Raw genomic sequence first — 16,636 nt, 5'->3', positions numbered from 1 at the left:
CCGTCCTGTTGTTTCTCAGCGTGTGTGGGACCGTCCTGTTGTTTCTCAGCGTGTGTGGGACCGTCCTGTTGTTTCTCAGCGTGTGTGGGACCGTCCTGTTGTTTCTCAGCGTGTGTGGGACCGTCCTGTTGTTTCTCAGCGTGTGTGGGACCGTCCTGTTGTTTCTCAGCGTGTGTGGGACCGTCCTGTTGTTTCTCAGCGTGTGTGGGACCGTCCTGTTGTTTCTCAGCGTGTGTGGGACCGTCCTGTTGTTTCTCAGCGTGTGTGGGACCGTCCTGTTGTTTCTCAGCGTGTGTGGGACCGTCCTGTTGTTTCTCAGCGTGTGTGGGACCGTCCTGTTGTTTCTCAGCGTGTGTGGGACCGTCCTGTTGTTTCTCAGCGTGTGTGGGACCGTCCTGTTGTTTCTCAGCGTGTGTGGGACCGTCCTGTTGTTTCTCAGCGTGTGTGGGACCGTCCTGTTGTTTCTCAGCGTGTGTGGGACCGTCCTGTTGTTTCTCAGCGTGTGTGGGACCGTCCTGTTGTTTCTCAGCGTGTGTGGGACCGTCCTGTTGTTTCTCAGCGTGTGTGGGACCGTCCTGTTGTTTCTCAGCGTGTGTGGGACCGTCCTGTTGTTTCTCAGCGTGTGTGGGACCGTCCTGTTGTTTCTCAGCGTGTGTGGGACCGTCCTGTTGTTTCTCAGCGTGTGTGGGACCGTCCTGTTGTTTCTCAGCGTGTGTGGGACCGTCCTGTTGTTTCCAACATTGTGAGATCATGCTATACCTTTCCTTGTGTTCTGTGTCTCTTTTCTCCTGCCACAGTTTGATAGCCGTACACAGGACCAGGGGCTGCACGGCCTGATGCATCGATCTGTCACAAGACTGCTAGAGGAGATCAGTAATAAGGAACAGGCGTTCACACTGAGTGCCTCGTACCTGGAGATTCACAACGAGCAGGTATTTGACTGAAAAGCAGGGAGATGCACGCAACGAGATTGTGGGAGGGCTGCATTAATACCCCAACCTCCCCACAACCAAGGAGAGGCAGATATTACATTGCACACACAATGATTCACTGAAGCAATCAGTCTGCCAAATCATGGGCAAGTTCACAGTCATTGGATCACTCGAAACCTGTTCGTGGATGGTGTGAGGTTACTCTGTGTTCCGAGGCTTAGCAGCAGTGAAGCTCGATTTGGCCTCAGTTGAATTGTAAATATCAGCCCACGTTCTCAGTCCCCAGTGACGCCGGCTGGATTCATCTGCCATTCCCCTGTGGTACAATAGCTTCCCGGCAGACATTATCCTGACTCAATTGAACAACAACTAGCTCTCAGAGTCACTGTCTTCAGGAACTGTCCCCCAGTGAGAGTCAGCACCTTCGGGAACTGTCCCCCAGTGAGAGTCAGCACCTTCGGGAACTGTCCCCCAGTGAGAGTCAGCACCTTCGGGAACTGTCCCCCAGTGAGAGTCAGCACCTTCGGGAACTGTCCCCCAGTGAGAGTCAGCACCTTCGGGAACTGTCCCCCAGTGAGAGTCAGCACCTTCGGGAACTGTCCCCCAGTGAGAGTCAGCACCTTCATGGGATGAGTAGATTTCCAGTGTAATTGGTAAAATGTGAAACAGGAAATTCTGACATTGGGGTAGGAAGGGAACATGGTCAGTTCTGGGAGGGATTATGATCTTTGAAATCTGCGTTTTCTGCTTCTGAACCTCTGTGTTTCTCTGGCATTGTTTGAGCTGATGTTGATTTATAACGTTTCCTGTTTTCACTTTGACTAGGTCCATGACCTTCTGAACCCTCAGATCCCTGACTCACTTCCTCTCCGCTGGCGTAAAGACAGGGGGTTCCATGTGGAAAATCTTCGCACTGTGAAGTTTGATAATCTTGATGGAATCCTGGCTGTCATCGGAGAAGGTGATCTGTGTGTTGTATATCATCGTGACAGAGAATCCATTGTGATGTACCTCTGCACCACCATTCTACAGAAGAAAATAATTCCACTGCCCCAGTCTCTCCCCATTAGCCCTGTATCAATCCCAAACTAATCCCACTGACCTGCTCACACCCCAAAGCCCTATACCAATCCCAAACTAATCCCGCTGTCACACTCTTTGTAACCCTGTATCAATCCCAAACCAATCCCACTGCCCCACTCTTTCCCATTAGCCCTGTATCAATCCCAAACTAATCTGACTGTCCCGCTCTCTCCCCATCGCGCTATATCTATCCCAAACTAATCCCACTGGCCCCGCTCGCTCCCCATCGTCCTGTATCAATCCTAATTTAATCCCACTGTCCTGCTCTCACTCCATAGCTCTGTATAAATCTTGAACTAACCCCACTGCCCAACTCTCTCCCCATCGCCCTGCATCAATCCCAAACTAATCCCACTGCCCTGCTCTCTCCACATAGTCCTGTATGAATCTCAAACTAATCCCGCTACCCCAATCTCTCCCCATAGTCCTGTATCATTACCAAACTAATCCCACTGCCCCTCTCTCTCCCATTAGCCCTGTATCAATCCCGAACTAATCTCACTTCTACTATCTCCCTATTTCCTGTATCAATCCAAATTATCCTACTTCCCCACTCCCTCTCCATGATCCTTAATCAATCCCAAAGTAATCCTGCTGCCCTGCTCTCTTCCCATAGCCCTGTATGAATCCCAAACTAATCCTACTGTCCTACTCTCTCTCCATAACTCTGTATCAATTTCAATCTAATCCCACTGCTCTGCTCTCTCCCAATAGCCCTGTATCAGTCCCAAAATAATAATATTGCCCCGCTCTCTCAACATAGCCCTATATCAATACCAAACTAATTCCACTGTCCCACTTTCTCCCCATTGCCCTGTATGAATCCGAAACTAAGCCCACAACCTTGATTTCTCTCCATAGCTCTGTGTTAATCCCTAACTTCGGCTGATAGGTGACAAGTAACATTCACGCCACACAAGTGCCAAGAAATGACCATCTCCAAGAAAATCTAACCATTGCCCTTGACATTCACTGGCATTACCATCACTGAATCCCCCACTATCAACATCCTGGCCGTTACCATTGACCAGAAACTGAACTGGACTGGTCATATAAATACTGTGGCTACAAGAGCAGGACAGAGGCTAGGAATCCTGCAGTGAGTAACTCGCCTCCTAACTCCACAAAGCCTGTCCACCATCTGTAAGGCACAAGTAAGGAGTGTGATGGAATACTCCCCACTTGCCTGGTTGAGTGCAGCTCCAACGAAGTTCGACACCATCCAGGACAAACCAGTCCGCTTGACTGGCACCCCATCCACAAACATTCACTCCCTTCACCACCAACGCACAGTAGCAGCAGTGTGTACCATCTACAAGATGTTCTGTAGAAACCTTCCAAACCCACGACCACTACCATCTAGAATGACAAGAGCAGCAGATAGATGGGAACACCACCACCTGGAAGTTCCCCTCCAAGTCACTTACCTTCCTGACTTGAAAATATATCACTGTTCCTTCACTGTCGCTGGGTCAAAATCCTGGAACTCCCTCTCTAACAGCATTGTGGGTGTAACTACACCACATGGACTACAGTGGTTCAAGAAGGCAGCTCACAATCACCTTCTTAAGGGCACCTAGGGATGGGCAATAAATGCAACTCCAGCCAGCGAGGCCCACATCCTCAGAATGGTTAAATAAAAACTGTTCCCACTGCCTTGCTCTTTATTCTGAGCTCTGTGCTGGGACCATGGACACTCTGAACACTGGGACTGAGGCTCTGTGTTGGAGCTGCTCTGATATTAACGAGACCTACCTGTGTTTTTCTTCTCAGGGATGAGAAACAGACAAACCTCAGCTCACTGCCTGAACAGAGAGTCCAGCCGGAGTCATTGCATCCTGACTGTCGAAATCGGGATTGGGCCGGTGAGGAGTGGAATGGAATGGAGTGGGAAGGGCAGGGGTGGAGTAGGGAGAGATAGAGAGGGGAAGAGTGGGATAGGGAGGGATGGGGAGGGGAAGAATGGGTTAGAGAGGGATGGAGAGGGGAGGAGTGGGATAGGGAGGGATGGGGAGGGGAGGAGTGGGATAGGGAGGGGAGGGGAGGAGTGAGATAGGGAGGGTTGGGGAGGGGAGGAGTGGATTGGATTGGGGAAGTGTTGCAAGTGAGGTTCACTGCCCTCCCCTCAGTAATTTCAGACACTCATAGCCCAGGACTTTCTGAACTTAGTCACCATCTTGTAGTAACAAAGGGCTAGTCTCTCTCTCCGTCTGTGCTGAGGGCTATGGAGAGCTTTCCCACCCGCACCCCATCCCTGTTCCCTAACTGGCAATTCCCCATAACTGCTCCTCACCAGTCCGGCTGCTGTGTCCTGCTCCATGACTGTCCCCCTACAGTTACAACAGTCAAGGTGTCATTACAGGAGCCTCTTTAAAGGAGGAAGTAATGAGGGAGCAGTGATTAGTGGAGTGACCCTGACTCTCAACACTCTCCACCATCCCTGAAGGCCGAGTCAGTGTGTGAAGCCTAATGAGGACCAACTTTGGCTGTGATGCTTTTGATTGTTAGATAGCCAGCAGAGACTTGCACCTGAAGAATAGACAGTGGGGGAGGGGCTGGGATATCAGAGGATTAGGGTATGAGGGTGTTGGTGTGCAGAGTTGGGGGGTGGGGAACGCAGTGTGGGTTGCAGTGAAATAGTGAGAACAGCAGATGTTCCTGTGAGAGTCAGGGAGAGTTAACATGTTGCTCCGGTAACTGCAGAGGCTGTACCGCCTGTGACACACGTGCAGCAACAGCAACAAACCTTGCTCAGAGATCGATCAGAGAGTGCTGTGTCTAATATGATTGAAAGTCAATCATTGAATGAATACCACTGCCCATTTTAACCGAGACAAACAGAATGGGAATCTTACATCTACCGCAATGAGCTTTATTTTGCTGCCACATATTTTTACTCATTCCTGTTTCTTTTTGCACCCCCCCCCATGTAATCAGTCTAAGTGAACCCAGAATGGAAAGCAGCAACACTAACTGTGTGTTTATCTGGCCAGGGTACCGAGAGCTTCAGTGTATTTTCGTATTTAGCACTGGCTGTGATAATGCTTTGAAGCAATGTTTATGCTTCAGTGAGATGCAAAAAAATTCATTTCAAATTGCACTTCTGAAGATTCTGTTATCATCGTTGGGCATCTTAGATGAGGTTATCCTTGGTCAGGATTGATAGAGGCTGCTGGAGGCAAGGCTGTTGGTCAACTTTACCTTTTATTGAACATTCTACTAACTATGTACAGTACAGGCTTAGCACGAGGCTTCACCTAGAATCATCTGTTGTCATGTGGTCTTACATCACTAATGATGAAGACTGTCTATTTACATATTTAGCATTAACTCTTATAGTACAAAGTGGAGGCAGGGAGTTGAGGTGATAGATGGCAAAGCGGAGTTGAGACAACAACCAGATCAACCATGATCTTATTGAATGGTAGAGCAGCTTCAAAGGGCTGAATGGCTTATGCCCGCTCCTAAATCCAATGTTCCCAGACATTTGCCCCAAATCTACAGGGAGCGAGAGAGACATGAGTGCTTAGGATAGGGGTTGGTGTGGGGGGTCGGGACGGGGGTCAATGTGGGGGGTCGGGACAGGGGTTGGCATGGAGAGTCAGGACAGGGGTCGGCGTGGGGGGTTGGGACAGGGGTTGGCATGGGGAGTCAGGACAGGGGTCGGCGTGGGGGGTTGGGACAGGGGTTGGCATGGGGAGTCAGGACAGGGGTCAGCATGGGGGATCAGGACGGGGGTCAGTGTGGGGGGGTTCAGGGCAGGGGTTGGTGTGGGGGGTTGGGACGGGGTTTGGTGTGGGGGGTCGGGACAGGGATCAGTGTCGGGGATCGGGACAGGAGTCGGGGTCAGGACAAGGATCAATGTGGGAGGTCGGTGTGGGGGGTCAGGACAGGGATCGGTGTGGGGGGTTGATGAGGGTCCTGGGTGAGGTTGGGAAGGGGCTGGGCTGGGGGTAACCACCAATGATGTCTGTGTCTCTGGTGGACCTGGTGCCAGTGGAGTGCACAATGCCCGATTGACAGACAGATCCAGTGTTGAATCAGTGGGATTCTGTGCAGGTGGATCCCAAAAATGGCTCCAACTCCTCCAAATGGGGAAAGCTGCGATTTGTCGACCTGGCTGGCAGTGAAAGGGTTAAAGAGACAGGAGCATCAGACAAAACGCTTGTGGAAGCAATGGCCATCAACCGCAGTCTGCTAGCACTGGGTAAGAACATGAGCAGTGCCTCCTACACACAGGGATTCACTTAACTTTGCCTATTTAAACAAATCTCTAACATCAGGTTCGAAAGATTCAAAGTGCTAAGTACAGAAATGGGTTAATATTGAATTGGTCTCCCTGTTCTACAGGGAATTGCATCATGGCACTGGTCGATCCCAAGAGGAACAATCACATCCCCTACAGAGACAGCAAACTCACCAAACTGCTGGCAGATTGCCTAGGGGGCAACGGAGTCTGTTTAATGGTAAAAATCTCTTTTGACCTGGTCTCCAGTTCTAACACTCACTGTTACACAGGAACTTGCTGCACCTCTCTTTCTCTCTCTCTCTCTCTGCCTTTGACTCTGGCACTCCCTCCCCAACAATGAAATAACTCTGTTTCCTGTTCAATTATAGATTGCTTGTGTCTCTCCCTCACCTCTCAGCCTCATGGACACCATGAACACTTTGCGATTTGCAAGTAGGGCTCGGAAGATAAGGAACAAGCCTGCAGTGTGCATGGTAAATACAGCTTTAGATATCAGTCTGGCGGGGGGAGGGCACATGGCCAGCAGCCCAGGTGTGGAAGGCAGAGCCACCAGCTGCTCTGGGATGAGAACTATAGAAAAGTTATGGCACAGAAAGAGGCCATTCAGTCCATCATGTCTGTGCTGGCCTCTAATAAGTGGTGTGTAGAGTTATTTAGACCCAGAAGAAAACCATGTGGCAGTGATGTAAGATGATGCTGTCTTCACTCAGTCTAACAAGCAGGAGACTGAATGTAAAAACTGTGTCAGTCACTAGCTGAACCACCTAGAACAGGGGCTTGACTGGTTTGGCTCAATCAGCTGAGGTGAGAGATGGAGTTACATTGGCTTCAGTGACCTTCACATTCAGCCAGAATCCTGTTTCTAATCGGTGAACAGAGCTGGGGTCTGCACGTCTGACTCCGCTTAGGACCTCCCAACATTCAACTGTTCATGTCTGACACTCACAGAAGGGAAGCCGATCACTGATGTTTCAGAGGGTACATTTATCACAGCGAAATCAGCACCTTAAGGGGAGGAAAGAAATGAACTCTGAGCTTTTGTGGTGACAGGATGCAAAGGATAAAGTGATTAGAAGCTTGCAGCAAGACGCCAAACTGCTCTGTGCAGAAAATGCATTCCTCTGGCGGCCGTTCCAGCTTCTGTCACCCGGCACTGCGTGTCCAGGTCACAACACAAGACTCCATCAATCCACAAACAGTGAGTGAGATTCAGCAAAACCTACGGGCTGAGAGTGATTAATGTTAAAGCAGCTGCATTCTGCACCAGAACTGCGGATTGCCGGGTCCTCAATGTTTTTATTCCCTGGGGCCACTGCACAATTTAGCTAATTTACAGAATTCTGTTTCATAATTTACCATAGTGAGTCATAATTGCAAGTTCAGTAGCAGAATTTCTACATTAACACAGCAAATATTAATCGGTGACAGGACAGTATAGAGGGAGCTTTACTCTGTATCTAACCTGTGCTGTACCTGTCCTGGGAGTGTTTGATGGGGACAGTGTGGAGGGAGTTTTACTCTATATCTAACCCTGTGCTGTACCTGTACTGGGAGTGTTTGATGGGGACAGTGTAGAGGGAGCTTTACTCTGTATCTAACCCCGTGCTGTACCTGTCCTGGGAGTGTTTGATGGGGACGGTGTAGAGGGAGCTTTTCTCTGTTTCTAGGTTGTTTATATAATGTAAAATTGCTGAGTTTTTCTTGTAGATTTGACTGTAACAGAAACCGGAGAGAGAAGGGATTTTTCTCTACTGCCGTCATCAGAAGACTCTCTGTACTGGATGTTGCAGGAATTTCTGTGGGAGAATGAGAGCCTGAGGTTTGTATAACAAGAATGTGAATTGTGCAGCATTGGGGAGGGAAGCACCCAGAAGGATGTCTAGCTTTATACGAGCAGAGAATTTGACTTATTGCATGTTCTTTCAAAGATCTAGCACAGGCACGATGGGCCAAGTGGCCTCCACCTGAGCTGTATGATTCAGTGATAATTGGGATGGATTAATCCAAGCGCAAGGAGCTCGTGGATTTCTTCGGACTGTCTTGATCTCAGTGACAATCAGCTGCCTCTGCTACTTCCATCCACTGGGGTCTGTGCTGGGACCCCAACTTCATACTATTTACATCAATGACTTAGATGAGGGGAGTGAAGACATGGTAGTTAAATTTGCAGATGACACAAAGATAGGTAGGAAAGTATGTTGTGAAGAGGACATAAGGAGTTTGGAGACGGATGTAGATAAGTTGAGTGAGGGGCAAAAATCTGGCAGATGGAGTATAATGTGGGAAAAAGCAGAATATTACTCAAATGGAGAATGACTGCAGAATTCTGAAGTGGAAAGGAATCTAGGTGCTCCAGTACATGAATCACAAAAAGTTAGTATGCAGGTGCTGCAAGTAATCAAGGCAGCTAATGGAATGCTATCTTTATTATGAGAGGATTATGAGAGGAATTGAACATAAAAGTAAGGCTCTGAAGAAGGGTCATACAGACTCGAAATGTTAACTCTGTTTCTCTCTCCACAGATGGTGTCAGGCCTGCTGAGTTTTTCCAGCATTTTTTGTTTTCATTTCAGATTTCCAGCATCCGCAGTATTTTGCTTTTATAAAAGTAAGGATGTTATGCTTCAGTTATACAGGTGAGACTGCATCTCAAACACTGTCTGCAGTTTCGGTCTCCTTATTTAAGGAAGGATGTAAATGCATTGGAGGCGGTTCAAAGGAGGTTTACTAGATTGATACCTGGAATGAGTGGGTTGTCTTATGAGGAAAGGTTGGACAGACTGGGCTTGTTTCCACTGGAGTTTAGAAGAGTGAGGGGTGATTTGATTGAAGTATATAAGATCCTGAACAGTCTCGAGAAGGTGGATGTGGACATGGAAATGATGTTTCCTCTTGTGGGTGAGTCCAGAACTAGGGGGCACTGTTTTAAAATTAGGGGTCGCCCTTTTAAGACAGATGAGGAGAAATTCTTTCTCTGAGGGCTGTGCAACTTTGGAATTCTCTGCCTCAGAAGGTGGTGGAGACGGGGGTCATTGAATATTTTTAAGGCAGAGGTAGATAGATTCTTGTTAGGCAAGGGAATCAAAGGTTATTGGGGGTAGATGGGAATGTAGAACTCGAAATAAACAGATTAGCCATGATCTTATTGAATGGCAAAGCAAGCTCGAGGGGCCGAATGGCCTACTTCTTCTTTTCCTATGTTTGTATTCTCCCTTTCACTAGCTCACCTGACCAAACTCCCTTTCATTCTCCCCCCAGCCCTATCCTTGAGCTCACATCTTTCTCTACTTTCTCTCTGATCTCCCCTCATGCCGTCTCTGAGCCACCTCCTGTTCCCTTGATCCTATTCCCACTAAACTGCCGATCACCCAACTTCCCCTCCTGCTCCCCACGTTACCCGATATTAGTGATGAGTTTCTCTCTTCAGATGTTGTCCGTCTCTCCTTTAAATCTGTCGTCGTCACCCCTCTGCTCAAAAACTTGACCCCATCATCCTTGCAGACTGCCATCCCATCTCCCAGCTCCATTTCCACCACAGTCCTTGAACGTGTCGTCACCTCCCAAATCCATTCCCACCATTCCTGGAACTCCACATTTAATCGCTCCAATCAGGTTTCTGAAACTGCTCTTAGCAAAGTCACAAATGACATCCTTTGTGACTGTGACAAAGGTAAACTTTCCCTCCTTGTCCTTCTTGGCCAGTCTGCAGCCTTTGACACAGTCACCACACCATCTTCCTCCAACACCTCTCCACCATCGTCCAGCTGGGTGGGATTGCTCTCGCCTGGGTCCATTCTTGTCTAATCATAGCCAGGGAATCACTTGTAATGGCTTCTCTTCCTGTCCCTGCACCGTTAACTCTAGGTTACCTAGGATCTATCCATGGCACCTCCTATTTCTCACCTACATGCTGCTCCTCGGTGACATCATCAGTTTCACCTGTATCAATACGTAGCTCGACCTCACCACCACCTCTCTCAATCCCTCCACTGTCTCTAAATTATCAGACTGCTTATCTGACATCCAGTACTGGACGAGCAGAAACTTCCTCCAATTAAAGTCATTGCCTTAGGTCCCCCATCACAAACTCTGTTCATTAGTCGCTGGCTCCATCCCTCTCACTGGCAACTGCTTGAGGCTGAACCAGACCACTCATAATTTTGGTGTTATATTTGACCCCGAGATGAACTTCTGGCCACATATCTGCGCTACAATTAAGACTGCACATTTCCACCACTGTAACGTCTCCAAACTTCATCCCTGTTACAGTTCATCTGTTGCTGAAACCCTCATCCATTCAAAGGGGGAGATGGTGAAGTTGAGGTAGAAGATCAGCTATAGCTTGATTGAATGGCAGAGCTGGTTCAAATGGCTAAATGGGCTACTCTTGCTCCTACTTCTTCTGTTCGTGTGCCTTTGTTACCTCTAGACCTGACTATTCCAATGCACTCCTGATCTTCCGCATTCTACCATCCAACAGTCTGCTGTCCTTGTCCTGAATCACACCAAGTCTCCTTCATCCCTCACTCCCTGTGCTCTCCAGCCAACACTGACTCCTGGTTCAGCAATGCCTTGATTTTAAAATCATCATCCTTGTTTTCAAATCCCTCCATGGCTTAGCCCGTTCCTTTCTCTGTAATCACCTCCAACCCCACAAACCTCTCAGATATCCACTAATTCTGGCTTCTTGAGAATTCCCACTTTCCATCACACCACCATTGACAGCCATGCTCAGCTGTTGAGGCCCTAAGCTCTGGAATTCTCTCTTAAATCTCTCTACTTATTTCTTCTCCTGTAAGGCACTCCTTAAAACCTGCCTCTTGGAGCAAGATCACCTACCCTAATACCTCGTCCTGTGGCTCAGTCTTTTGCATTTTGAGACATTTTATTACTTGAAAGGTGATATATAAATATAAGTTGTTGTTGTTGTTATTTGCAACGACTAAGCTCAGGGGAGAGGTTAGTGCTGGACCTCACTGGTACTCCCTCATCGCCTGATTCCTCCAGCTCTAAGTGTCCGGTTTTGTTTCAGGGAGCAAAACAAGGAGTTGCTAAGGAGAATGAAGAATTGCCAACAGGAACAGCAGATCACCCAGCACAGGAACAGGCAACTATTGTGGAAGCTGCAGGAGCTGGAAAGGTACGAGGGACTCAGCTGGATTCCCAATGGGCACCATACAACCAACAGAACTAACTGCTTGGGGGGTGAAAATCAATTCATCACTCATCGATTAACACACTTGCCCACAACACACACTCTCGGACTGGCCCACTCATCCATCCCTCACAGGCTGTCAAACTCAAAACATTGGGCTGTGGAGGACAAGCAGTGAGCTTCAGAAGGGAAATGGTTCAAGACACATGCCAGACACTCGAGCATAAAATCTAGGCGGACACTAGTGCTGCTCTGTCGGAGGGTCTGTACTGAGGGAGCGCTGCTCTTTCGGAGGGTCAGTAGTGAGGGAGGGCCGTACTGTCGGAGGGTGAGTGCTGAGGGAGGGCCGCGCTGTCGGAGGGTGAGTGCTGAGGGAGCGCCGCGCTGTCGGAGGGTGAGTGCTGAGGGAGCGCCGCGCTGTCGGAGGGTGAGTGCTGAGGGAGCGCCGCGCTGTCGGAGGGTGAGTGCTGAGGGAGCGCCGCGCTGTCGGAGGGTGAGTGCTGAGGGAGCGCCGCGCTGTCGGAGGGTGAGTGCTGAGGGAGCGCCGCGCTGTCGGAGGGTGAGTGCTGAGGGAGCGCCGCGCTGTCGGAGGGTGAGTGCTGAGGGAGCGCCGCGCTGTCGAAAGGTGAGTGCTGAGGGAGCGCCGCGCTGTCGAAAGGTGAGTGCTGAGGGAGCGCCGCGCTGTCGAAAGGTGAGTGCTGAGGGAGCGCCGCGCTGTCGAAAGGTGAGTGCTGAGGGAGCGCCGCGCTGTCGAAAGGTGAGTGCTGAGGGAGCGCCGCGCTGTCGAAAGGTGAGTGCTGAGGGAGCGCCGCGCTGTCGAAAGGTGAGTGCTGAGGGAGCGCCGCGCTGTCGAAAGGTGAGTGCTGAGGGAGCGCCGCGCTGTCGAAAGGTGAGTGCTGAGGGAGCGCCGCGCTGTCGAAAGGTGAGTGCTGAGGGAGCGCCGCGCTGTCGAAAGGTGAGTGCTGAGGGAGCGCCGCGCTGTCGAAAGGTGAGTGCTGAGGGAGCGCCGCGCTGTCGAAAGGTGAGTGCTGAGGGAGCGCCGCGCTGTCGAAAGGTGAGTGCTGAGGGAGCGCCGCGCTGTCGAAAGGTGAGTGCTGAGGGAGCGCCGCGCTGTCGAAAGGTGAGTGCTGAGGGAGCGCCGCGCTGTCGAAAGGTGAGTGCTGAGGGAGCGCCGCGCTGTCGAAAGGTGAGTGCTGAGGGAGCGCCGCGCTGTCGAAAGGTGAGTGCTGAGGGAGCGCCGCGCTGTCGAAAGGTGAGTGCTGAGGGAGCGCCGCGCTGTCGAAAGGTGAGTGCTGAGGGAGCGCCGCGCTGTCGAAAGGTGAGTGCTGAGGGAGCGCCGCGCTGTCGAAAGGTGAGTGCTGAGGGAGCGCCGCGCTGTCGAAAGGTGAGTGCTGAGGGAGCGCCGCGCTGTCGAAAGGTGAGTGCTGAGGGAGCGCCGCGCTGTCGAAAGGTGAGTGCTGAGGGAGCGCCGCGCTGTCGAAAGGTGAGTGCTGAGGGAGCGCCGCGCTGTCGAAAGGTGAGTGCTGAGGGAGCGCCGCGCTGTCGAAAGGTGAGTGCTGAGGGAGCGCCGCGCTGTCGAAAGGTGAGTGCTGAGGGAGCGCCGCGCTGTCGAAAGGTGAGTGCTGAGGGAGCGCCGCGCTGTCGAAAGGTGAGTGCTGAGGGAGCGCCGCGCTGTCGAAAGGTGAGTGCTGAGGGAGCGCCGCGCTGTCGAAAGGTGAGTGCTGAGGGAGCGCCGCGCTGTCGAAAGGTGAGTGCTGAGGGAGCGCCGCGCTGTCGAAAGGTGAGTGCTGAGGGAGCGCCGCGCTGTCGAAAGGTGAGTGCTGAGGGAGCGCCGCGCTGTCGAAAGGTGAGTGCTGAGGGAGCGCCGCGCTGTCGAAAGGTGAGTGCTGAGGGAGCGCCGCGCTGTCGAAAGGTGAGTGCTGAGGGAGCGCCGCGCTGTCGAAAGGTGAGTGCTGAGGGAGCGCCGCGCTGTCGAAAGATGAGTGCTGAGGGAGCGCCGCGCTGTCGGAGAGTCAGTACTGGGAGTGCCACACAATCTATGGGGCTGCTGTTCTGATGAGACTTTAAACTAAGGCCTCATCACTCTTTCAAGTGGACGATAAAGATCCCATGGCACTACTTGAAGAGGAGTGTTCTCCTAGATGTCCTGACCAATATTCATGCTTCAATCAACGTCACTAAAAAACAGATGATATGGGTCATTATCACATTGCAGTTTGTAGGATCCTGCTGTGTGCAAATTGACTGCAGCATTTTCTATGTTACAACAGTGACTACCCTTCGTTTGGTGTGTTGAGCAATGGGGTGCCCTGAGATTGTGAAAGACATTACATAAATGCAAGTCTTTCTCTGCTTTTCCCAAAGATTGATTCTGTCCTCACCGCACGGCAACACAGGGTTTACCTGGGAGAATATTGAGAGGCTCAATGACTCACCAACTGCTCAACTTCCATCACCTCCCTTGGGAACACTCAACTATTCTCGAACACCTGCTGGTCAGGTAAGGCTGGGAGTGTTATTACTGCCAACACTACCTTTGTACCCACTCGAGTACTGTGTCAGATTCTGGGCATCACACTTTCAAAAAGATGTCAAGACCTTGGACAGTGCAGAGGAGATTTAGTAGAATGGTACCAGGAATGAACAGCTTCAGTTCTGTGGAGAGACTGAGGGGTTTTCTATAGAAGGTTAAGAGGAGATTTGATAGAGAGGTTCAAAATCATGCATGTTTGATGGAGTAAATAACTAGTAACTGGGGGGTTCAGTCACCAGAGGGCACAGTAACTGGGGGGTTCAGTCACCAGAGGGCACAGTAACTGGGGGGTTCAGTCACCAGAGCGCACAGTAACTGGGGGGTTCAGTCACCAGAGGGCACAGTAACTGGGGGGTTCAGTCACCAGAGGGCACAGTAACTGGGGGGTTCAGTCACCAGAGGGCACAGTAACTGGGGGGGTCAGTCACCAGAGGGCACAGTAACTGGGGGGTTCAGTCACCAGAGGGCACAGTAACTGGGGGGTTCAGTCACCAGAGGGCACAGTAACTGGGGGGTTCAGTCACCAGAGGGCACAGTAACTGGGGGGTTCAGTCACCAGAGGGCACAGTAACTGGGGGGTTCAGTCACCAGAGGGCACAGTAACTGGGGGGTTCAGTCACCAGAGGGCACAGTAACTGGGGGGTTCAGTCACCAGAGGGCACAGTAACTGGGGGGTTCAGTCACCAGAGGGCACAGTAACTGGGGGGTTCAGTCACCAGAGGGCACAGTAACTGGGGGGTTCAGTCACCAGAGGGCACAGTAACTGGGGGGTTCAGTCACCAGAGGGCACAGTAACTGGGGGGTTCAGTCACCAGAGGGCACAGTAACTGGGGGGTTCAGTCACCAGAGGGCACAGTAACTGGGGGGTTCAGTCACCAGAGGGCACAGTAACTGGGGGGTTCAGTCACCAGAGGGCACAGTAACTGGGGGGTTCAGTCACCAGAGGGCACAGTAACTGGGGGGTTCAGTCACCAGAGGGCACAGTAACTGGGGGGTTCAGTCACCAGAGGGCACAGTAACTGGGGGGTTCAGTCACCAGAGGGCACAGTAACTGGGGGGTTCAGTCACCAGAGGGCACAGTAATTGGGGGGTTCAGTCACCAGAGGGCACAGTAACTGGGGGGTTCAGTCACCAGAGGGCACAGTAACTGGGGGGTTCAGTCACCAGAGGGCACAGTAACTGGGGGGTTCAGTCACCAGAGGGCACAGTAACTGGGGGGTTCAGTCACCAGAGGGCACAGTAACTGGGGGGTTCAGTCACCAGAGGGCACAGTAACTGGGGGGTTCAGTCACCAGAGGGCACAGTAACTGGGGGGTTCAGTCACCAGAGGGCACAGTAACTGAGGGGGTTCAGTAACCAGAGGGCACAGTAACTGAGGGGGTTCAGTAACCAGAGGGCACAGTAACTGGCAGGTTCAGTAACCAGAGGGCACAGTAACTGGCAGGTTCAGTAACCAGAGGGCACAGTAACTGGCAGGTTCAGTAACCAGAGGGCACAGTAACTGGCAGGTTCAGTAACCAGAGGGCACAGTAACTGGCAGGTTCAGTAACCAGAGGGCACAGTAACTGGCAGGTTCAGTAACCAGAGGGCACAGTAACTGGCAGGTTCAGTAACCAGAGGGCACAGTAACTGGCAGGTTCAGTAACCAGAGGGCACAGTAACTGGCAGGTTCAGTAACCAGAGGGCACAGTAACTGGCAGGTTCAGTAACCAGAGGGCACAGTAACTGGCGGGTTCAGTAACCAGAGGGCACAGTAACTGGCGGGTTCAGTAACCAGAGGGCACAGTAACTGGCGGGTTCAGTAACCAGAGGGCACAGTAACTGGCGGGTTCAGTAACCAGAGGGCACAGTAACTGGCGGGTTCAGTAACCAGAGGGCACAGTAACTGGCGGGTTCAGTAACCAGAGGGCACAGTAACTGGCGGGTTCAGTAACCAGAGGGCACAGTAACTGGCGGGTTCAGTAACCAGAGGGCACAGTAACTGGCGGGTTCAGTAACCAGAGGGCACAGTAACTGGCGGGTTCAGTAACCAGAGGGCACAGTAACTGGCGGGTTCAGTAACCAGAGGGCACAGTAACTGGCGGGTTCAGTAACCAGAGGGCACAGTAACTGGCGGGTTCAGTAACCAGAGGGCACAGTAACTGGCGGGTTCAGTAACCAGAGGGCACAGTAACTGGCGGGTTCAGTAACCAGAGGGCACAGTAACTGGCGGGTTCAGTAACCAGAGGGCACAGTAACTGGCGGGTTCAGTAACCAGAGGGCACAGTAACTGGCGGGTTCAGTAACCAGAGGGCACAGTAACTGGCGGGTTCAGTAACCAGAGGGCACAGTAACTGGCGGGTTCAGTAACCAGAGGGCACAGTAACTGGCGGGTTCAGTAACCAGAGGGCACAGTAACTGGCGGGTTCAGTAACCAGAGGGCACAGTAACTGGCGGGTTCAGTAACCAGAGGGCACAGTAACTGGCGGGTTCAGTAACCAGAGGGCACAGTAACTGGCGGGTTCAGTAACCAGAGGGCACAGTAACTGGCGGGTTCAGTAACCAGAGGGCACAGTAACTGGCGGGTTCAGTAACCAGAGGGCACAGTAACTGGCGGGTTCAGTAACCAGAGGGCACAGTAACTGGCGGGTTCAGTAACCAGAGGGCACAGTAACTGGCGGGTTCAGTAACCAGAGGGCACAGTA

General features: G+C 51.6%; 1 protein-coding gene across 1 annotated transcript in view; it reads left to right on the top strand.

Moving 5' to 3' along the window:
• LOC121283365 (kinesin-like protein KIF12) overlaps positions 1-16,636 on the top strand; it is a 193,874-nt gene that overhangs the window by 172,448 nt on the left and 4,790 nt on the right. Inside the window, exons 6-15 of the mRNA XM_041197859.1 lie at positions 798-932; positions 1,758-1,893; positions 3,789-3,880; positions 6,075-6,222; positions 6,366-6,481; positions 6,633-6,737; positions 7,315-7,462; positions 7,972-8,083; positions 11,297-11,404; positions 13,784-13,919. Of these exons, the coding sequence (XP_041053793.1) occupies positions 798-932; positions 1,758-1,893; positions 3,789-3,880; positions 6,075-6,222; positions 6,366-6,481; positions 6,633-6,737; positions 7,315-7,462; positions 7,972-8,083; positions 11,297-11,404; positions 13,784-13,919 (1,236 nt within the window). The remainder of the gene's footprint in view (positions 1-797; positions 933-1,757; positions 1,894-3,788; positions 3,881-6,074; positions 6,223-6,365; positions 6,482-6,632; positions 6,738-7,314; positions 7,463-7,971; positions 8,084-11,296; positions 11,405-13,783; positions 13,920-16,636) is intronic.

Source organism: Carcharodon carcharias, chromosome 10 (assembly GCF_017639515.1).
Source record: "Carcharodon carcharias isolate sCarCar2 chromosome 10, sCarCar2.pri, whole genome shotgun sequence".
Classification (NCBI taxonomy): Eukaryota; Metazoa; Chordata; class Chondrichthyes; order Lamniformes; family Lamnidae; genus Carcharodon; species Carcharodon carcharias.
The sequence above is the reverse complement of the archived record's forward strand: the minus strand, read 5'-3'. Positions and strand labels throughout refer to the sequence as shown.